At 32.4% G+C, this 25,043-nt stretch overlaps 1 protein-coding gene across 1 annotated transcript in view; it reads right to left on the bottom strand.

The window, feature by feature from the left end:
- Window positions 1-25,043, bottom strand: part of LOC106461692 — a gene marked incomplete at its 3' end in the record, with an annotated part of 86,452 nt that overhangs the window by 41,497 nt on the left and 19,912 nt on the right. The window contains exons 4-5 of the mRNA XM_013921540.2: window positions 23,455-23,715; window positions 10,244-10,444 (exon numbers count right to left, since the gene is read on the bottom strand). Coding sequence (XP_013776994.1) covers window positions 10,244-10,444; window positions 23,455-23,715 — 462 coding nt within the window. The remainder of the gene's footprint in view (window positions 1-10,243; window positions 10,445-23,454; window positions 23,716-25,043) is intronic.

Raw genomic sequence — 25,043 nt, 5'->3', positions numbered from 1 at the left:
AAATTGAAGACTATAAAAAATTATGGTTTGTTTGAGCAATGACAATTTTACAGAGAGCAATTTATGTTTAATTTCATACTTTTACGAGGGGTGGTGGATAAAATAGGGATGATGACATGCTAAGAGAAAATGTGTCATGTGGGTCACACTAGTGGAAATTCAGGATTGATTTTAATATTGCATTATAGAATTAAGAACTTAAAACTTGTATACAATTAAAATATGAATTATTAGCTAGGATTTTATGCTATTCTAATTGGTATAACATAATAAAAAAGCAGTTTAATAAAATTTTGAGTGCAAGACACTAAAACCTTGTGTCATGCACAGTAAAAAATCCCCTGGGCCAATAGGGTTAATGGAATTGGGCAACAAAGAACATGAATCAATTTGGGACACAAGGACTATTAAGAGAAACATCTACAATGAGCCTCACCACAAACATGGTAAGGAAATTACAGCATTTTGCAACAGGTGAGAATCTGTGAACACAAATGTCAGTGGCAAAAACACTCCATCTGACCCAGGCAACAGTGCAGAACATAATCAAGAATGAACATAATCTGAAAACAAGGCTAACAGGGTGTCCATTCACTAAGATAAAGCTTCCAGTCATACTTCCTGCTCAACCAAAACATACCTCAAGCAGTTGTAGAATAAAACAGGTATTGATACTATATAAATGTTGGAGGTATCCCACACTATAAAATTTAAAATTCAAAAACAGCTAAAATGGGATAGATAAAAATGCATCATTTAAAAACAACGTTTCACCACTGTGAACGTGGCATCATCAGGTATACAGCACAATTGTACACAATACTTAAGTACATCCAATCAGTGACATCAACCACATAACCTTGAGCTAGCTACTCCATGTGAAACTGTCATCCTCCTACACTTAATGGAAAGTACCAGGGAAGAGAATTGCACTTTAGCCATTATAACCTTATGACAGAACCTTCTACTACGGGGTTCCTTCACCCATGCAAAAATGAAATTTCATGACTTTTCCATCACCATTTTTAGAAATTCAAGAATCATTTCATGTGGGTTACACAAGTAAGTGCAACTGGATGTACATGTTTTCCAATGTACATTTTATACAAATATTGATAAATAATGCTTCATATACTGAAAAGGCAGTAATAATTTTATTACTAATCTAGCAGTGTTCAAATGTAATTGAATTACACAGGCTTGCAAATTTAAACATCATAAAAGTTGTTTTGGTTGTAATAACAGATTTTCCATAATTTGCTATGCAGATATAGAAAATAATATATTGATTTTTTCTATCAAGTAAAAATGTTTTATAAATTGGGAAGTCCATAGCCCAGATTGGATCGAGTGAGAACAAGAAGGATCTTGAGCATAGAACATCAATCAGCTCCCCAAGAGGTGGAAGAGAGGATGTTCAGTGCCCCTGTGCACTTAATACAAAGCTACTTAATATGAGGAATAAAAGTCAGCTTGTGGTCAAATATAAGTCCCAAGAACTTTGTCTTAGCCACCATGGGAAGAACATCTCTACCAAGACAGAGTTCAGGATCAGGATGCAAACCTCACTTGTGGTAAAAGTGCATGCAAACAGTTTTAGACGAGGAGAAGGTGAAACTGTTTGCTATGGTCCACTGCAATAAGCAAGTGAGGGCAGTCCGAAGCTGCTGCTCAATAAACCTCATGTTTGATGACTGACATAAGATGAGGAAGTTCCTATGTGAAAGAACAGGAAAGGGTCAAACCCACACAGACTAGGAATCACCTGTTAAGTAAAAACCTTATTGTATTGCTACTCTAAACACTGTTCAACCTTTCAGAATTAATCTAGATCCTGGAATCAGTGATCTCCGTTCAATGGTTTCATCTCTGTCAGAAAAATCATTTTTATTCTTTGCATATTTTTTTCATGTAATGTGAACACTGAATTTCCCTAACTTATTATTTATTTAAGATAATTGTCCATACCTGTTTTTATAAATTGATTAGCATAACATATCTTTTTCAATCAGTCTCTAGGTGTCACCTTTATTTTACTCAAACACTTATGTATAGTTTTAAATATACATATATTTATCCATTTCTAAAGTAAAATATCCCTAACACCTTTTCATTTACACTCTTTCCATCAGCTACACTGTACTGGAAATGAGATGCTTACAACAGTACATAGAGAAATAGACTAAACATTTCCTGGAAGACCAGATGACCTTCATGTTGTCACTAAACTCCCTTTATATAAATCACTCATTAGATTACACCACCATTCCTGCAGAAGAAAGGTCCACCTTTCAAAAGTGGTTGGGTTATAGGGTTTTTATTCATTTCTGTCAAGTAAAAACTTATGAATAAAAATGGGTAAAAGGAGTGGAGGTCCCACAAAATGCCAAACCTCCATTTAGTGTTATAAGTCTTCTCAAGATCGAAAAAAATGGACACAAGATGTTCTCTCTTGATGAAAGGCTTCTCTGATCAAGGTTTCAAGTGGAATCAGGTGGTCCATGGTGGAGCACTGACGATGGAACCCTCATTGTGTGGGCAAGAAGAGGTTGTTTGATTCAAGGAACCAAACTAGACAAGCATTAACAATCTTTTCCAAAACCTTACACACACTTAATCAAAGCAATTGGATGATAACACAGGCCTGCAAATTCAATGTTCATAAAAGTTGTTTTGGTTTTAGTAATGAATTTCTCATAATTCAGCTATGCAGATTTTGAAAATAATATTCATTTTTATCTATCACGTAAAGATTTTTTACAAATCAAGAAAAAAATCTCTTACTTAGATCAAATTTTTATTTCATTTACTACAATGAAAATTTTTTATTGTGTTTGTTAACAAAAATACAAACAAACTGAAGAAAAGGGAAAAACAGTGATATCAAATGAATATGCACCATCATTCATCCTGATTTTTTTGTGTGAAATCTATGTCTTTTAGTCTCAAATCTGTGTGTTGTGATTTTTCTCTTATGTACTGCGTCTGGAGCTTCTCATTTCAATAACCAGCAATAATTAGCCATCATGCTGATGTTCCACCTTCCCCAATACCTCCTCTCCATTTCCCTGATGTCTTGATGAAACCTTTCCCCTTGTTCTTCGCTGACAGCACAGGCAATCCACGCTCCTTTTTCAACTTTCCTCATTGTCCTTTTGAACTGTTCATCCGAAATCAATATCCTAAACTGAGGCCTAACAAAAAAGCCCTACTTTAATTTTCACTTCTGAAAGAGCTGGGAATTGACCACTCAAGATACTTGAAATATCGTCATCTTTGTTTAAGGCCTTTACAAACTGCTTCATCAAGCCCAGTTTTATGTGAAGTGGAGGTAATAGAACTTTCTTTCTTTCAACTAAATTTTCATGTTACAAAGTTTTTAATCCTGGTATCAGGCTGACTCTGCGTAAACATTGCTTCTTTATCCAGTGCTGATTTCATGCTCTGCTGTCCCATTCACACAAAAAGTTCAAGATTTTTGTACGTTTTCTTCAAGTGAACTGAATGAGGAATAGGAACAGATGCATATATGCTACCATTGTGAAGGAGAAGAACACCTTTTAGACTTCTTTTGGAGGAATCAATGAACAATCGCCACTCACTTGGTTCATAGACTGCAGCTCCTAGCACTGGCATTAATTCAGCAATATTGTTGCAATAAACCAGTGAACCTTCTTGTGAAAAGTAGGATATAAACTCTTTCTCATGATTTCTGTACCAGTAAAATGATGTCCCTGGAGAAAGTAAGTTCTTAGCTCGAAGTCTGGACCCCAAAATCTCTGAAGAACTCTTTGGAAAGCCCAAATCTCACAGCAAATCATTAAGTTCACCTTGTGTGAAAAGTTGTGGTTCACCAGATGTTTCAAGTTGAAAACAATCCCAATCCCAATCATCATTTCTATTGACATCAAATTCAAAATCAGATGAAACTGTATCAAGAATGTCTGGTGGAGTAGGTACAGGTACATCAGGTCCATGAGCAACAGATCTTATAGCAGATTCAAGGTTCAGATAAGAAATTTCCTTTTCATTTCAAGTGTTGTAGCCTTGCACGTTACATGAGAAAAAATAGTAGTCATCTCCGGGATTTCTAAGCTCACACCAGACCAACGGAATTCCAAAAGGCAAAAACTTTTTCTTATCTTTAGTCCATTGTCTCAACTCTTCAACACAAATGGTGCAAACTTTGTGCAGACCCCATGTTTTGTCTTTGTCCCCATGTTTTATTCCAAAATATGCATAATGCCCTTTTTTGACAAATTCTGTAATGTTTGCCTTTGTTTCTTTACAACAAATTTACCACAAATATAACAGAATATGTTTGGGTCATTTACACATCCTCTTGCTGCCATAGCAAAGAATAAATAATATTGAAAAGAAAAAAAATAATGTCAAAGTGCACATACAAACAAATACTACCCAAAAATGATACGTCATGTGGCCTGTTGTTCATTTATATACTAGCAGTGTTTCTTGTGGGTTCTAGAATGATTGATAAGACTCTCACGTCGTGATTGGTCTAGAGGAATCTATAGCCAGTGGTTGTCAACATTTTAAACATAATAAAATGTGACCCGATTTCAATGAAAATGATTCACTTATGTAAAAGTACATATGACATTTTGTGAAAAATCTTTATGTCAAAGGGAGGTGGGAAAAAACTGGCATTTCAGATTCAAAAAAACGTCCAGGCTGCATGAATGACTCTCCCACCTGCCATATAAAAGCCATCACTTTCCCAACAGACAAAGAGAAACCTGATGCCATTTCAGTTGTAAGTCTAGTTTGAGCAGCAATAGTTGTCCCAACTAGACAAAGTGTAAATTAATAACACTTGTGAAATAATAATGTAGAAATAAAAGGCCACAAATTCTGAAGGTACAGAAAATGTTGGAAAATGAAAATCCAACAATAAATATTTCCTAAACAGGTAATGTCTTTGTAGACACTTTCACTAAAAAAAAATGGCCATATCTGAAAAGTTCATGAACAAAAAAAAAAGAAAAAAAAGTCATCACACACAAGTGCCATATCGAGAATTGATGACTGAACAATAAGTATAGAGGGAGTCAGCTGCTCTAGGAGGGTGTAATACACTCCTATTGATGGAGGGTTGTCACATACTCATTTGTATGCTACAGCACAACAATAGCACATGGAAACGCGAGTTTAGGTGGGAGCCTCAAGGCTAGTGGTGAGCAAAAAAGTGCACATATAGAGGGCAGCACAAAATCGGAAAAAGATAATACTTGAATCAAATAAGGTATCGTACTGAAAGAAACAAATGACTAGATACTGAAATTGAACCGGTGGCAGTCACGGTGAAGAACGTGCAGATTGTAACATTATTACTTGACATTGCTTTCAATGTCTTCATGTTTTATGTGTGTTTCTTGCTTGTCATATAACTGCAAAAAGCTGCTTCTGCCATGTTGCTCATGTCAAAGAACTTCAGCATGATTTACATCTTACTTTTCTAGGGTGTGAATCACTTTATAACCATTCCTGATAGTTTTGATTTAAAAACAAGCTTGTTTTAAAAAGACACTGGCCCAGCATTTTTAAAACCTACAGGGGAATAAAAATAGAAATTAAATTCACAATACACAAAATGTTCATTTGATTAATTTATATTGGTCTTTTAACATCATATTAAACATTCAAGTGTATTAAATTACAATGTAATGCTGCTAATTTTTTTTAATTTGGTAGAATTTATTACATAATATTTATCATAAGGTTTCTAATGAGATTTATTTTAAGTATTGTTATTTATTCACACAAAGTCTTTATTTTTATTATAATATACACATATTAGTATGCATCATTACAATTTTATTATCATAGTTCCAATATGTGAAACCTTTTTTTAGCAGGATTCCTGGAATTACATAGAGAATACCTTGCTACAAACAAATAGATCTAGGCCCAGCATGAGTAAAACTGCCTTTAAACTGATGCTGTATATGATGGCTTACATTTGGTTTGGCAACACTGGATGTTCAATAAATGTTAGGCCTTGCATTATTTTGGAAGGTTTTTGCTAATTGCAGGTCTTAATGAAGTGATGCAAACACAAGTAAATAGATTTATACAGTTACTGTTTACATAACATGATGTGTTTGCCACTCTTGCACTAGTGCACAAAAACCTGGTTTGGCAATAAACAAAGGTGCTGGTATATTTTCGACATCTCATAAATTTATAGACGATTTTAGTTATGCTGTCTACCTACTGAGAGATTAAATGAAAATTTATTGATGTGATTTATAACATATTATATTACTTCAACAAATGTTGGATGCAGATTTATCATTTCCTTTACATAACTGGCATACGTATAAACAAGCATAATGAGATGTAAAATTATCAGAAATTAGACCTAGGCCTAGAGCTAACAAATGCCAATATGTGCATGCAAGCTGCAATAAAGATTTAATGAAAAGGGTACACTTTATTATTAGTTCTATACCTGAATCCTGTAAATACAATTGAGTGAAGATTTCAAATCCAAGTAAAATTTCTTCACTTTTGTTATTTAAAAATATGCCTACAGACACAAGATAGCTTGAAGGAAAATTGACTGATTTCACTGAAAATAAGTTGCACTAATAGACCTTTATATCTAAAATTGAAATATTGAATACATTTTCTGTTTAATTTTGGAATACTTGATTTAATGTTAAATCTCTACCTAGATCTTCTAGACCTAACTGTTACATGTATAACTCGAACTGCTTCTTACATCAAATGCATAAACAATTAGGTCTACATCTAAAATTAGCCGATCAGGCCTTTAGCACTAAATGTTAGATTTATATCTACCTGTGCAGACTTAATTAGGTGCTTATAATTGTATCAATTTAACAATTTACACATTGCTATAATGTAAATCAGGGTTGTGAAACTTTGTTCAGGAAATAAGCAACCCAGACTTTGAAAATAAACCCAAAACATGCCCAATTTTCCCCATGCTTCATTTCTGGTCACATGAACATTAAAGAACTTTAATTCAGTCACTTGTTATTGTGTGTTTAGGTTTTGCTTAGCTGATTAGATATTTAATTGACCATGCACTTTTTGTCATGTGTTCAATTTTCCTCATAACCGATCAGGACTAAAAACAAACCTAAAATATAACAAAAACATGACTACAAGAAAGGACAAGCCCAATTCCATGTTTTTTAAGTGGAACTAGCAACAATGATGTAGATCCAGATCTCGATCTAATTAACACATTAGGCCTAGGTACTAACATTAGATATGTTAGATTCTAACATTAGTCATGTTAATGTCTGATTTGTAGGAATGATTTAAAATCTAACCTATGTATATATGCCTAAAAGCCATATAGAGTATAATGCACTTGGCAAAATTGTAACAAACATAAGTATTTTTATTATCATACAGCCAAACTTGCAATGTTTAACAGAGTTTTAAAAACCCTGTTACTTAACTGATTAAATCATGGTATCAATGGTTAAAATATGGTGATCAGGTACTGTCAGACAGTAATATACACTTGGAAAAATAGTCTGTTCAATTGATAACTGATGTTTTCAAACTGCTTAATTATCTTTAAATTTCATTAAAACTTTTGAATCAGCTTGTTGTTTAAATTTCAAAACATTTCTAAAACCTTTCAAAATTTTCCATAATAGTTCCAAGCCTGGAAATGATGTTCAAAAATTTAATAACTTTCAAGGATTTCCAGGACTGCAGGAATTCTGTGCAATGGAAACTATAATGCAAGGCTATTGTCAGATAAAGCATGGCCGAACATGGCAACATGGGCTGACATTATACAATATGATCCCAATGCTGCTTAAACATAGCATATTCAACTTTTGTTTATGTATGATTTACATGTTCAAATTCCAAACACTGACATTCATTATTAACTTCTGAATAATAATAACAGCTCTATCTTAATACTTTCTGTTCAACATTTCTATTCAAATCACATTTTTATCATGAAATTTTTATTTTATAGAAAATACATCAACAAAACCTGTATAACTAGACTAAAAAATTCTACCAATAAAATTAGGTCTTTTTAAGCACTATAGCATATTATGGTTGGTTCAAACAAGATAAAAGTTGTCACTGACTTTATCAATCTTTAAATGTACTATGTCCAGATATGAAAGACAAACAAAAATCCAGTTAAAAGAGACATTAATATATTTTAGGGTATCCTAATGGAAGACAAAATATGACTGTCTACTTCATGAATTTTAATATATTAATGATGAATCTCTGAGTCAACCAGACCACTTATAATATTTAACCCCCGGGATGCATAGATTTGGTATTTTTTTAACTCTTGAAAATTTTATGTAACATGCGCTGTCAAACAAGGAATCCACTAACTACAAACCAAAAAAGATCTGGTCTAGATAAAACAATTTTCTTTTTTCACAGATAGAGAAATATTTACCAAACTTCACCTGAGGTCATGGTGTTATTGTAATACTATATCTTCAGAGATTCTTGCAAAGCCAGAAATCATCGGGAATTGTAGCACATCCAGCAGATTTTCTGTGAAGAATGCAAATATTTTGGAGGACAGATATTAAAAGCATCAGATTCAAACCTAACTTGGAAGTGTAAAGTAGAAAAATGCTCAACATGTCACTAGTGATGTGGATGTGATCATGACAAGATGCCAATTGCATTAGTGCTGATTCAAATTCTCAGTGACTATAGAAAAGCATACCTATCTACAGACTGGGTATGTTCACAGAATTGTAGGAAGACATGGTCAGCCATGGACAGAGCAGTTAATGATTACTTTAGTGAAGACAGAAAAACATTATGACCATTGCATGTACAGAAAAAGCCACAGCAAAGATTCCACCTACAGATCCCTATATTTTAGTCCAATTATTACAGATCTCATGTGGACTCAGAATTGGTGCAGTTGCCTCAGCTTCATTGTTAAAGCAAATAGGTGTACAAAATTTTATTTAGACTAAAATATTTTCAGTTCTCAAAATATTCATTACTTATGTGGTACCCAAAACGTTTGTTATCAGTTCTCAGTTTATGATTACATGCCAGCAGTGACAAGGACACTGTGACTAAAAAAACACCAAAATCTTCAGTGGAATAAACTCCTAACATTACAAACTCTTTACCTGCTGCAAATTAGAGATATTTGACTTACCATTCCATGTAAAGGTGTTCAAAATTTGTATATCAGGCCTTAGTGTTTAAAATAGTATTATCTCTTCTAAAGAACAAAGAGTATGGCATTATATGATAAAGTTGCTGTTTACTTTAATCATTTTGATTTTACTTAATACCAAACAGATATAAAATAAGATAAATACATGACCAGCTTTACATCTCATTTCCAAACACAAAAAAGCAGAAGAATAAAGCAAGATAAATTTTAAACTTGCAAGATATTCTTTTTCTAAGTAGTAGAAGTACTGTTTTAACAAAAATTATGTTTTAAATAAACTTGAGAGATGATCATTGTGGCTTTTAGTAAGTCATATTATTTGGCAAGGTTTGTTGATTAGATTTCTTATTTTCTGTAAAATAAAATCTATATGAATGAATTTCCATCCAACCTCGTGTCTTATTTCTATGCAAAAAAACATGAAAGAAAATTTATATTCCAAGAAAATGCTTTTCTTTCTAATGAAGTGGTTGTTTATGTAAACTTGGAGATGGATGTTTACATCCCAACTTCTAATAGGAAACACTATTTCAGAAGACCTATTCTTGTTAATTTTTTTTGTTGTTGTTGTAAAAAATAAAATTTCATATCAGAGAGAAATGTTCATCAAACTCTGGTGCATATTATAATACTTTTATGCAATCCTAATGTGAGTATAAACCTCCCTTTAATAATTTTAAAAAAATTACAGATAAAATCATAGATGTATTTCTAAGCATTCATATTCAATGGATCAAAAAAATAAACATATGTACTCCAGCAAAAAGTGAGAAGTACTTTAAACACCATCATATGGAAAAAAATTCAGTTCTAAATTTTTTCTGCAAGAGCTGTTTTAATGACTTTCTTTTACTAGTGTGGTTACAATTCTACATTGAACCTACCCATTAGCCAAATAATAAGGGTCTTTAACATTTGTAAAAAGTTTATTGGACTTAAAATTAACATAAGTATCATTTCCTTTTTGTACCCAGCTTAAATCACCTTAAATGTCAGTAATAAAATAATATAAAGTTAGAACCCTTTTTTTTTCAAAAATTAAAAGAAACATACAGATGGATGTACACCTCCTTGCAAGAGCACTGATGTCTGTGGTGGGATTTGCCCAGGAAAAGAATGACCCTGCTGGTATACAAGACCAAGCTGATGTTGAAACTGTGTTGCTGGACTGTGAGCAGTCAAGGGTGTAGCATTCATCTGGTTAATGGTAGACCTTGGCATGTTTGGTATATGTTGAGGTAACTGATAGAATTGCTGGAATAAAAATTGTTTTGGTATTAATTAATTATATATTTTTAAAATATTTATTAATATTAATATATATAAATAAAGGCAACTAATATAAATATATATTTTTATATATTTATTTTTTATATATATTTATATAATTTATATTTAATTATTGTTTTTCCTTTAAATTCTCCATTGTTTAAATGTTTTAGTAATCTTATGAAGCAAAATAGTTTATATATTTATCACAAAATCCCCTTTTTTATTTTGTGCTATCACTGAGTAACTGCTTTATGAAGCAGTATGGTATTAAACAATAACCAGAAACACTTATTAAGCCTCTTGGACAACACTAATTTTACCTGAATAAAGTATGTTCTGCTGTATCTGTTGGCTAGTAACCACAAAACAAGTGAACTTAAAAATCATGCAGGGAATAAATAAAATGATAAAGTTATTGTTTATTAATTCAATACTATTACAGAAATCAATCCTGTGTTTTAATGTTTAAGATAAACAATTACAAAGCACTACTTCCAATTTAAATGTTAAATGTAAAATATCTTTGTCAAATATCAAACATTTTTTCAAAATAAATTTCCATAAAAATTACAAAGTCAATATGTGCCTTAATGTAAAAACATCTACATCTTACTAAACTTCAGAATTAACTATTTTTGTGTGATAAAACTATGTATACAAACATTTTACTGTTTTACTGTTCCTCGATCAAGTACTTCAATTATTTACATGTAATCCAATACTACTATATTACACATTGCAAACTTGTAAGGACATACTGTGTCCAGTGTTTCATTTACAATTCATTGCACTTTTCTTTAAACAATATGTATCAAGTAAGGAAAAGCCAGAAGTATTGAACTGAAGTAACTTATTTTTGTTATCATATTCTTGTGCAACTATTTAAAATCCCAAACTAAGTTTGAACCGCGGCACTCTTATTTTTTGAGTTGAGGGGACCCAACTTACTTGGAGAAAATTTAATTCTATTATATGTTCACATAACACACAAAATCACCATAATATTTAAGTTTATCTTATTTTTTGAGTTGAGGGGACCCAAATTACTTGGAGAAAATTTAATTCTATTATATGTTCACATAACACACAAAATCACCATAATATTTAAGTTTATCACTTAACTAACTGTATTAACATTTTGAACATCATATTAGTTTGCCCAAGATGTTTCTCTGACATGAGGTATTCCTTGTCAGATAGTACACAATTTTGAAAATAGATGGTACAGCATACAAGGCAACTTGCCACTTGGTAATTTCTATATAAAAAGAACAAAATATTCCCATTCACAATGTAACAGGAAATAGTATGGATGTTGCAGTGTCAATTCAAAGCAAAATGCAGTCAAAAAGATCTCAATTCTAATGAAACTATATGATGATGAACAGGATTAAAAAAGCAACATGATTGCACCTTTAGTCTGCATCCCAGGAATGCATTATAAAGGAATTTTCTCCATCCTGATGTTACAATTTGTGCATTTACCCATAAAAAAAGTCCATTAATGCAAACATTGATTGAATAATAATGAAATACACTTTCAGGAATTATTGTGTCAATATCTCTAACATTTTATTAATTTGAATCATTACCAGATAAAACAAAGTGATTCCAGGTTGTAAAATCTACTACAACAGCAACTGAGAACACAATATCAATTAATACTATTTTCCTTTTTTTTTGTTTGAAATAAAAGAGGAATAAGATTTAACCTGGTACACATGTTTGTTAGAAAATAATTCTCATTTAACACGTCCCTCAGGAGCCAAGGGGTGTCTTTACACTACAGTTTCTTGAATATTAAAAGTAAGTTCAATTCAGAAACTCCCAGAGTGCATGGTTTTCTACAAATTTTTTCAAGATAAGTTTTTGTATGTTAATTGATAAATTTTTAAGTGAAATACAGCATCCTCAAGACTCCAAACTAGCTAGTACTAAGGTCTACCTAGTGGGAGTAAATTCAGTATATATCAATAAAGCAACATTCTCAGAATCATTAATCAAGCAACTGCCAACTTTTTATGCTTCTGCTATCATATCTTTATGATTAGCTTTCAAACGAGATATGAACGATTTCACCTGCGATTCAGTTGGGAAGATCAAAGCATCACGATAGTCAGCAGTAGAATGAGCAGACAGGAACACTTTGAAAACAGCTACAGGCATAATATTGTACTTGGCTTGCTGCACAATATCTACCAAGGTGGTTCTAAACAGTTCCTGAATACCTCTGCATGTCATTTGGAGACTTCCATGCTTCTTGTGCTAGGCCATTAAGCTCGTGATGCACCGACAGATTTCAGTCACTTTACCACTTCAAATCACTTTTCGCAGCCAATAAATAAGTCCAAAAAATTTCAGTTCAAATTAAGAAAAATTGGATTGGATAGTTTTTTTTCAACAAAAATGTCCCCCACTGGCTCATGAGGGGGCGTTGTTAATAAGTATATAATTTAATTTATCAATATTCAATATATATATATATATATATACAATGTTAAACTTAAAAAACAAAAAAAGCAGAAACAGATACAGTAAACAGAAAACAAAAGACAACTTTGGCCAGAATTTCATTTCCACTGGAAAAATAGATCAACAGCTTCAAAGTAATGCATAAAACTTATGCTATAAGATGTCATACTAACTATTGACATTCGAGTACTTCATAGTAGTCACTAATTATTTCTTACATTCATCACCAACATTCAACTATGGAAGATTGTTATTGTTATAATTATCAGCCTTGATCATATATTCTCAGGTGCTCAGCTTGCTTCTAATTTTTGAATTTCTTTAATTTTTCAAGCATACAAACAGATGTTCCTTTCTAGTTTATCATTATTATCATGAAGCACATTACAAATACACCATTAGAAAAGTTCTCATTCTTTATTAATCTACATTCATTTCAAGATTTTATATATCATATTTCACAATATAAAATATCTTTCTGAATTGGATTTTGGAGCCAGGTGAGCTCTGGTCAAACACCACATAAATTATAAAAGCCTGTACTGTGTATAAAATTCTTTCAGCATTTTTCTACAGGATATTTAACCTATGTTAATCAAAAGTCAATCAAAATTGAGAAGGAAAATATTAGAATATAAAAGATTCAAAAAATCAAATGTCTTGGCAAGCAGTACCAAGGCAATTCAATATTTATCAAGATAAACACCTTTTTTTTTTAATATTGTCTTGCTCTAGTATTTGATGAAAAAAAAGCCAAACTAGGCTTGAAAGTCTTCCCTCCCAAAAAAGGAATAATATCTTTGTCTAGATGTTTACAAACATTATTCATCCATATTTCTTTAAACTCAAATTGGACTTTAACCCTTTTTGGACCAGAAGGGTGTCACTGATATCTCAATATTTTTCCTTCTGTGTAAATACTTAACCAAACTGCATGCAACTTGGAACAAATTTACTGAATAGTATATAAAGTTTAGTGACTGCTTGCATGAGTAATAATGAACACTTTATTACAAGTTTAACACAGTAATAAATGCACAATGTTTTGACAAGGTTTTGTCAAGCCATTTCTAAACTTTACTGTCTTAAAGTTGGTTCCTCATCATCAAATTAAATAGCACATAATTTTGGCTTTAAATAATTAATATAAATTACCTTGGTTTTACTGTTATCTTTAATGTTGTGATTTTTTCCAAGACTTTGTTTTTAAACACTGTTATAAAAAAACATTAAAAATAGTTCCTTTTATCTTAAAATTATGTTCATTAGAAAGATCCATTTTATATATCCAATCAGTTTCAATTTGATTGGTATTCATTAACATATTTATTTTGACAACTGCAGTAGTCATTATTTCCAGTTACAAATAATAAAAAATACAGCAAAAAATTAATAAATATTACTGGTGACCTTGGACCTGACCTTTAGAAATGGTGTCAGGCAACAATATTTCCCATCAAGATCAATTCCTATCTAATATAGTTTCTTACCAAAAAATTATAAGTTTTTACTTACTCGCATTGTTTGAATACGATGAACTTAACAATAATATTCAATAAATAAGTATTTAAGTCACTGGAATATAAGTCACCTACAGTAAGTACTATTTAAATCTAAATAAAATTGCTTAGAAGAAAGTTTTTGTTGCTTTTAAATTAGAATAATTTAACATACAAATTTTTTCAGGCAAGAAATGAACATATAAAGAAACTATAAAAAAAAACAGAAATGTGATTTGATTCTACGTCTACTAAACTTCCCACTAGATTCTATTGTTCTCCTCGGCAGGAACTAATTTGCAATCACTCTCCCACAAAACTAAGTTACTTTTCATACCACCTTATTGACTCTACAATGATAAACAGTACATAAACTGCTCTATCCAATTGTATTGAAACTTTGCTTGTAGCCATTTCAGAACTGGGCTTCATTAGTAGTTGTTGAGACCACCTGCTGTGTGATCATAAAAGGGTCAAACAAGAGATTCTACAAATATAATATGTGAAAGAGAAGGAAAATTCCTTGAGAAACAAAACATGAATAAGTATACTTTCAAGAAATCTTAATAAATATAAACCTATGCATTGAGATGTACAGAAAAATTATAAAACAAAAGTTATAAGTATGTTACTTACAGGCATGACTCTTCAGAGCTGTACACAAATGCTACAACTTTGACAAAATATCAATTCAAAAATATTTTTGAGTTAAAAATTATTCAAACAGAATTAGAATTATTACTTTTACTAAATTTTAAATTTGATATGTAGGCATAAACTTACCACCTGAAAGGTGCTCATTGGTCTTGACAGAATTAAGTGGCATGTTCTTCAAGGTGATAAAATGATCAAACACCACAAAATACTGTTGTTCTATAAATTTATCATGTTAATTCCTCTTGTTTGCAAACTACAAGATTACCCTCTAACAATAGGAAGTGACCATATATGTGAAAGGATATCTATCTAACTATTCAGGAAACACAAAATGGAAACGTGTACATTTACATATAAATATCACTTGAATTTCATTTTTCAATTTTAGCATCTTAAGTTTTACATGTGTAGATACACTTTGATATGTACAATGAATGATCCAACACCAGGAATTTACCATGGGTTTTACAACATTCTCATGTCACACCTTATTGAAAGTGTTCTTTCTTCACATGCATTTTTACTTAGTTCATTATCAATTTTAACTCAGAATGATTTATGCATCTTACATTTCAGCATTGCCTCCATGCTGCACAAATATAGCATTTCAAATAAACTTTTACATGTCACAGACCTTGTTCATCTAACAGTTTTACTACTGAATTAAAGGCCTTCACAGCAATAAATTGTAGCAGAGAAAAGGTAGATATTAAATGAAATAAATGATAAGAGAAAACATTTATTGTCAAACACAGTTTTAATCATTTTGATAGGTGAAAAATTCCTCAATACTTTACCAGATAAGATATTTTACAACACTTTCACATAATAACTCGATTTTGATAATTATCCAAATAAATTTCCTTACCTGAGAGTCTGTAAACCCTAATGGTTCCATTTACAAACTAAAAATCCAATGGTAACAAGATATTGTGTTTGGTTGACACAAATAGCTGTTATATGTATACACACAACATTCTTAGGAAAATTGATTTTATGCAACTTTCTTTTTAATGTATATTTGTTCAGTACAAAAGATTGTGTGTGATCAGTAGGATACCTATGATTTTTGTTTGTGAGGAAGGGGTGTCAACCTACAAAATTAAGAAGACCCAAATCTCTAAAACTGTACTGTGGTACAAGAAAAAATGGACTTATTTTTTAATGAGTTTCTTTTAAAGAATTAACATATTCTGGAAAGATTAGTAATTTTAATTGAATTTTACAAATCTAACTCAATGTACTGCCAAGTTTATCATATGTGCTTCCTCTCATGGGACCAATCTGCAGAAGCAGGTAAGTTCTGGTTTTAAAACATTATTCACTGTATAACTATAGTTTTGTATTAATGTTAAGTTCTAAATTTATGTCATTTATAATTATCTAGACCTTTAAAGCAGATTTTGCAAATTTGTGCCAAACATTTTATTGAAAATATCCTGTTCAATCAAAATTTCAAAAACAACCTATAATTAACAAATACAGAGTCAATTACAACAAAATAAAATTAACACATTGAGTATACACATTTGGTGAATAAGGTTTGGTCATGTCCTTAAAGTGTCACTCACCTTTTTATAATAGTAACAATAATAATAATAAAAACTATTCACAGGGTAGGCACACAAGTAACTCATGCACTATATCATTCAATATGGTAATGCGAGCTATGCATTCCCCAAATGATTTACAATTTACAATGTAATATGTATGGCAGGAATATTAGTTAGATAAGGTCCAAATAGCAATAAAACAATAAATTAAGTAGAAACTTATATAGACTGTTAAGAGCTTTAGGCTACTTGGAATAAACAACTGTAGTTTTCTGTTACAATCTGCAGTCATTCTAGAAAAAAAAAAAAAAGGGTAACTCAGATTTATTTCATATTTTTTTATGGTGGTTACAAGATTAACCAAATCTATAGAGCCCCCATTGAGTAACGGTAGAGAAAATAACAGATAAGATATAAAGTTTGAGTGAAAAAAAAAAATTGATATTTATTTAGAAAGTTTTAGAGGTTAAGCAAATGAAATTTCAAATGGAGCAATCAATACAACATTCTGACTCCATATATTCATGGGCAAAGCTTTAGCAAAAATATTTAAATTAAAATTTTTGATTTTTTTGTGTGCAAAAGACTTGTAATGTTTACTGAAAGCCTACCATATATTGCATAGATGCATGTACCATATTAAAAGTTATAGTATGAAAACTGAAGATAAATTTATGGTGTAAGGATAAATAAACATACAGTTTTACAGGGTTATCTAAAAAATATAATTAGACTACTTTATCATCAATGTATGTCAACAAACTCGGCATCAAAACATAGTTTATAATTAAAATTTTAACATTGTGTAAGTTTTAATTCCTTAATTTCAGTCCTCCAGTGAGTCAGCCATAAGTTTACAGACTTATAATGCTAGAGTCTGGGGTTTGATTCCATGTGGTGGACAGAGTGCAGATAACCTACTTTGCACTAAAACAAACAAGCAAATCCTTAATTTCAACAGGAAATATTAAAATAAATTGTAAAATTTCACGTCTGTATTATGAGACACTGTTCACTACAAATTGCACACTTTCTACTTTCTAACTTCCCCTATGTGACACCTTGAGTTTTAACATAAACTACACATTATAGTATAGCTATAATACAGCAAAAAACAACAGCTGTATGTGAGTTTCTCATAAACTTTTGTAATTGATTTTAAATCTTCATCCTTTGAACTAAATTTGTTGAACATTAAACAGGTTGTTACGCTTATTTAAGCAACTTTAATCTTGTCAACACAGCCAAGCTCTCACCCCTCATCTTGCTAGTTGGTTATACAGCATGACCAGTATGCATGATTCAGATCACTCAGGTTAGACTCATGTCAGAATTTATAAATTCATGATAATAGTATACATTTCCCTGCACCATGATTCAATGAGAACAGAATGATCTTTAACAACTACTCATATTATAAATTGAAATATAAGTAATTAACAATAAAAAATACTGATCAACAAGATTTGGGGACATGTCCACCCTCTAGATACACTACTTAGATATCTAAATAAAACATGCAACAGATATGAAGTCCAAAGAAAAATGCAGCAACATTGGTAAATGGAATTATCTAGCTATGTGAAACAGGACATTTCATATGGCGAGTCTTCTTTTCATAATGCTCTATTTTCTTGTCAAAGTCCTTATAAACTTTCTGGTTATTTCTAAAATGAAATAACTGAATTATTTGTGTTTTGGCAACGAGTTTTGTATTCCATGTTAAGCTAAACCAAAAAAAAATAGTGAAAAAAAAAAAAGGAAAAATATAAATTTTTGCAAAAAAATAATGGAAAAGTAGGGAGCCTAAAAAAATTAGTGAAAAAGTAAGAAGGTAGGGTGCACTGGGAGGCCTGATTTATTCCAAATATTAAATTTAGAACACAAAATAATAACATATACACAGAGTACAATGTTCTATAGCTATTATAATTTAGCTGGTTTTCTAACTAAGCTACATGCGAGCTAAAATAATTCCTTTACATGGTTGATTTATTCCATGATAGCAATTATGAACCTGTAAGCTGAATAATTCAAAAGCTGTCACCAGAACAAGCTGGTCTTACATACAAGTAGAAAATCAAAATCTCTTTCTATTGGTTATAAATAATGTAATAGCAAATATCAGAAAGAATTACTAACATATTTGTGAAAGCCAGTATGTGACAAAGGGGCAGGACAAGTGGGTTTGGCTTTCTGGTTTATATCTCAGTAAAGTAATATAATTGGATGCTGTAAGATTAGATTATGTTACACTTTAAGTTTATAATTTGAATTTAAACTCTGAGTCTCAATTAGGGGTGGAAAGAATGTTTAAATGGGCACTTTGATCATAGAAGTTTCATATGATTAACAGAAATGAAGATTAAGAATTTATTTAATTGTTTACACTTTGAAATTAAGAAAGTTATCATTTTCCTTAATTGAAAATGTATTTCCAATAGATACCGCTCTCACAAAAAGCTTTCTTGACTTGTGCTGCCCGCTATCAGCACAACTTTCTCTCACCACTAGCCTTGTTACTCCCACTTATTACTGCATACTAATGATCATGCAGCAACCCTCCACCAGTAGGAATGCAACACTACCCCTGTTGTAACTAGCCCCCTCTCTAATCATGCACATTAATCATTTCAATATTAGTTATAACTAACCAAACCAACTCACACTGGAAGAGGGGAGGATGGATGGTAAATGTGAGGGGAGGTAAGTATCTACTGGAAATACATTTTCAGTTTAGGAAAATGTTAACTTCTGATACAATATCTTACTTCTGCTCACAAAAAGCTAGAATTCCATATTGAACTGGTTGAGGTCTGGTGTGAAGATGATCCCCCTTTAGGAAATGCCCAAAGGAAGACCATAAGGTATGATAAGGAATTTAAAACAACACACCAGTGGGAAACTGCACCATTTCTGAACCAGGAATACTCTTCACCCTTTAGTTTTGTGTCATCAAAATGTAAAATGCAGGAACTAGAAGGGGTCCCAAAAAAATACAGAAATAATGGGACTCCCTGGTGTATAATCGCTAGGGCACAACAGACCGTAACTGAGAGTTCAGTCTCAACCAACACTTGGCAGCATCTGAAATTGTACATCAGGTCCACGGTAGGAAGAGGGTCTTCTACTTTTCACCTCAAAAAGAGGTAGAGGTAGGGAAGAGGAGCTCCCATACCAAGAACCCTTCTCTGCATGTGCACACCTCTGACACAAACAACACCAGATCCACTGGAAAACAACATCTGGTAGATGGTAAGGAGCAAAGCCTAGGTAAGTGTTTATCTCCAGTCCAAAACTTGGAAGCATTGGAAATTTTCTCGAACAGTCCACATTAGGAGGAGGGTATCCAGCCTTAATCAAGTGGGAAGTCATGTATCTCGTCCAGCTACAAGCAACATCAGATCCACTGGAAAACAACATCTGGTAGATGGTAAGGAGAAAAGCCTAGGTAAGTGTTTATCTCCAGTCCAAAACTTGGAAGCATTGGAAATTTTATCGAACATTAGGAGGAGGGTATCCAGCCTTAATCAAGTGGGAAGTCATGTATCTCGTCCAGCTACAACCAACACCAGATCCACTGGAAAACAACATCTGGTAGATGGTAAGGAGAAAAGCCTAGGTAAGTGTTTATCTCCAGTCCAAAATTTGGAAGCATTGGAAATTTTCTCGAACAGTCCGCATTAGGAGGAGGGTACCCAGACTTAATCAAGTGGGAAGTCATGTGTCTTGTCCAGCTACAACTAACACCATAACCACCAGGAATCAACATCGAGCAGGTGGTAGGAAGAGGAACCACAAGTTAAGGGTTGCATCTCCAGTACAAAACCTGGAGACATTGATCATCCAGTCCACGGTAGGAGGAGGGTACCAGCCAAACACATGAAAGGACTTATGTAGATGGATCATCTCCAACCAACACCCAATTATCAGGAACCTACATCCGGAGGAGGGTAGGAAGGAGGATGTCTCAACCAGAAAGGCAAACTGCAATATATATATATATATATGCTACATCCATCACCTAGTGGCATCTGGAATTGTACATCTGGACCATGGTAGGAAGGGCATCACACAATTGAATTCTGCAGAATGCCACCACCCTACTCTCAAACCAAGTGGTATTGTGCACACTCAGGAGGACAGTCCTCCATGGTCCACCACCCCAGCAGCTAGGAAATAGGCAAGGATTCCTATACGTCACTAGAAAACGGAGGGAAATAATGTGTTGGAGAGTCTGGACAACTGCAGCACCAAAGAAAGTACAGTGGGTGACCACAATACCCAATATTGAAAACAGAGCAATCATGTTAATGGAGTTTATCAGAGTTTATGGAGAATCATCACAGATGGGAAGCAATACCTGTCTGCTTTACTCATGTTAGTCCATAAGGGCAAATTCTGGAATGAACATATTTATGAAGCAAAAGATCACCACCTACGAGTGGTCCAGCAGAACACCCCATCTCAATTTTAGGCATAAAAATGACCATGTGATGTGTTATTTTGTCTCTTTTTCTACATGTTATATTGATGCATAGAGGACACATTGGACAGAGTCAATCAACCAACACCAGGCAGCATCTGGAATGGTACATCAGGTCCGTGGAGGAAGAGTCTCAACGTCACAGTCATCTATATTCACAGGTCATACAGTGCAGATTTAAGACTAAGTATACCTAGTGAGGCAATGATCACCACAGAGTGGGATCCAAATATGCAACAAAGAAAAAGAAAAATGGGCAGAGTACTTACCACCACAGATAAACAATTACAGCACTGATGATGTCCCCCAAGGTAAGATGGAAATATGTAGCCAGGAACATGGTAAGGTGATGGATCTGATGGGAAGAAAATGAAAAAGGCGACAATCATCGGAAGAAAGGAAAGAAAATGCCAGCCGAATTCACCTAAGAAGGGTGATGGGAAAAGGTTACGAGAGAGGGGATGATGTCACAGAAGAAACAAATGGACTCATGAAAAATGGGAGTAGTATGGTTGTCATATACCCTCAGAGATCCCTGACTAGACAATGGAAGAAGTGCGATTGAAACATTCAAGAAAGACAAGGGTGGAACATAGGAAATGGAAAATAAGTACAGAACATAACATATCTCAATAACAAATCCACTAAAGGGGAAAGGGGTCTGGGCAAGTCCCCTGAAATGACATGGCTAAGAGACATATTCAAGACAGGTGGAAAAAGGCTGTCCAAATCCAAAACTAAAAGATCACTGAAAACCTTGTTAGGACAATCATTAGTGTTCTGATTGTAGCATGAAAGTGGTCAACTCCCAATGGACCAGGGCCATCACTTCAAGGGCCAAGAATTGTAGTTTCAACCTGTTAGATGTAGTCAGGAATTTTGCTGCCACAGTAAGAGCAGTCATAGTTGTGACCATCCAAAATTGTAAGAAAAGATTAAATAAAATAAATCATAACACTCCAAGAAACAGAATGAAAACTTAAAATAACAAATTAACTGAAGGAGAAATTTATGAAAGGAAAAATGTGTGGATAGATTAATTAAATTGGGAGCAAAAAACATGTCTAATCAGTAGGACTGGTAATCGATAAGTGATTAACATGTATGATTAGAGTGCAATAGTTGTGGTAGGGATAGTGTCGCACTCCTATTGGTGGAGGGTTGCTGCATGATCATTTGCATGTTAGTATGCAGTAAAAGTTGGAGTAACAAAGCTAGTGATGAGTGAAAATTTGTGCCAATAGAGGGCAGTACAAGTCAAGAAAGCTTTTTGTGAATTAAAACTTGTATGTTAAAATTAGAATCATAAACTATGTTTTTATACCAAGTTTATTGACCTACATTGATAATAAAGTTGCTTAATTAAATCTTGAATGTAAATATGTAAAAGGTCATAACATGCACACTTTGACCCAACTGTGCAGGGAGGTTTAATAATGACTTTTTTCACAGATAATTCAAGTAGTTTGAGTTTGCAAAAAAAGCATTTATTTTGTTTGTTGAATTTTATGCAAAAAACTATATGATGGCTATCTGTGCTAGCAGTACTTTATTTTGAAGTGACAGACTAAAGAAGGAAGCCAATTCTTGGCTGTTTTTTTTGGACCAAATAGTAAGGTTTGACCATCATTCTTATAACACACCCATGGCCCCAAAAGTATGGGATTCAATATATTTTTAGCACAGAACCTTAACTCCACAGTCCAGCACATTAACCACAAGGACATGCTCAACTTCACAGAAAATAAAAATAAACAACCAAACAGATAAATATTCAAAAAATTAGTTAAAGGCCTGCCACTGTCAAAACTGAGTACCAAAACAAATTGAGGTACAGTTTTTAAATAAATATCACATAGTACTTAAAATCTGTGATGCTATGAACCCTTTTCAAAAATGCATACATCAAAACATCAAGGTTAAATACTCTAATTTTATAGGGTTGTATTGACAATCATTTCAAAACATACAACTTCTTTTTATATAATTATTTCAGAAGTAATTTAGATAGATAATAAACTTTGATTAAAATACAGGTCCACATAGGTTAGTGGTGGTTAAACTAGGTATTATATCTGTCAAAGTATATGTGTAAGTAAATTTGTATCCAAATCTGATATAAACCATTTGACTGACACATGAAGCCTACCATACTTCAATGTAACTCAGAAAAATGGAAGAATATGTTATTTATCAATTAGACTTTTACCCTCAACACATTTAATTTTTAAACACAGAACCATCTTTACAAACTCAATCGCATTTCTTGGTGTCTGTATCAGTGTAAAAAAACCTTTATAAATGTGATATTATACCCCAGCTCACCCCTATTCCTGCTTGTTGTCTATGAATATGTCCCTGATGCTGATGAAGACCACTTGGCTGAAGTTGTGGCCCTGTATTATCTGCTGTCATAGGAGCTGGCATACCTGCTTGAGGTTGGTGTTGTCCTGAACCTGACAAGTATTGGAGTGTAGGAGGTGGTCCACCCTGCCCTTGCAGGGGACCAGATTTACTCATGTCATGGGGAGCCCCACTTGATACTTGTTGTGCTACCCCAGAAGAAATCTGGTGAAGCCCTTGATGCTGTAAACATAATGAAAAGAACTGTTTCTTTATATATTAACAAAAGATATCTTACTGCTCTTTTAAATTATTTTTATCAAAATCCAGATAATTCACGTATCTGGCTACATACAAATTATTATTTTCTTTTAATGAACTGAGCCTTCATTATTTTTCATTCTAATATAGTATGTGACCAATTGTATACAACATTAAAATAATTACAAAAATTTCTTCTAGACATCTTTCCTTTTTCTTTCATTGGATAAAAAAATTTTTTATTGCATATTGGAGACAAAAATCAGTACCTTTCAATTTTTATATAACTTTGTAGTGGTTTCTAGAACACTAACAATGCTTTATCATTAAATATTCTAATAATAAGTGAGATGGAAACTTGCTCATGATACTGTTTTAACATTTATAGTCACAATCTACCAGAAATATTAACAGTTATGATAACATGAATAATAGGCATGTACAGACTGTTTATAATTTGAACATAAAAATGGTTTGGTTCATTTATTAAGTATCTAAAGATTAAAATACTTAAGGCATTATAACATGTTGAAACTTTATAGATACCATGTACATGAAATTTACTGTTTCATTAAATATGTTTAGTGTTCAGTTAAACAATAAATATTAACAATAGTTGATATGTAAAATAGTGTCATGCCATATAAAATATACAAGAGTGTGATGAGGAAATTCAAAGTCTAACAACTACAGCATAAAAGTAGAGAAAAATGTATAAGAATATGTCAACCACACTATATCTTCTATAACAATGCCAACAAGGTCTTTGTCCAATATAAGGGTTCATCAGGCTGGCTGGGATATGCAAAGATAGTAGTGGTTCAGATGTTATTTACATTATCAAATTGCTTGAACAAGAACTATTATGGTGTGAGCAAAATTAAGTTGTTGAAGTGTAATTCTTATCAATTTTATTTAAGTCATTTACATATTACAATTAAGGTTAGGATTTTAAAAGCTTACAAATCTCAAAATCTGATTGACCTAAAATATTTTGTAATGCTAATGTAGTATGTGGTCTGACATTATTTAATCAACAGAAATGGAAAAAAAACTTTTAAAAAATAAGATAGATCTAGTAAAAACTATTTGAACACTCTCACCATATTAGATGTTAGTGTACATTCAGTAACTTTCACCTTGGACAATATGCCAAATCAACTTACCTGACACACAAAAAGGTTAAGTAAAAAAAAATAAAGTTGTAATCTACACAAGTTCATATTTTTATGATAAATTTTCTAAATTCTTGATCAACTTCATCAGCAATACTACTTCAATTTTTTTTAACGCTTGTCCTAATCCACAAG

Source organism: Limulus polyphemus, unplaced genomic scaffold (genome assembly GCF_000517525.1).
Source record: "Limulus polyphemus unplaced genomic scaffold, Limulus_polyphemus-2.1.2 Scaffold1012, whole genome shotgun sequence".
NCBI lineage: Eukaryota > Metazoa > Arthropoda > Merostomata > Xiphosura > Limulidae > Limulus > Limulus polyphemus.
Note: the sequence above shows the minus strand (reverse complement) of the source record. Positions and strands in the feature narration are given on the sequence as shown.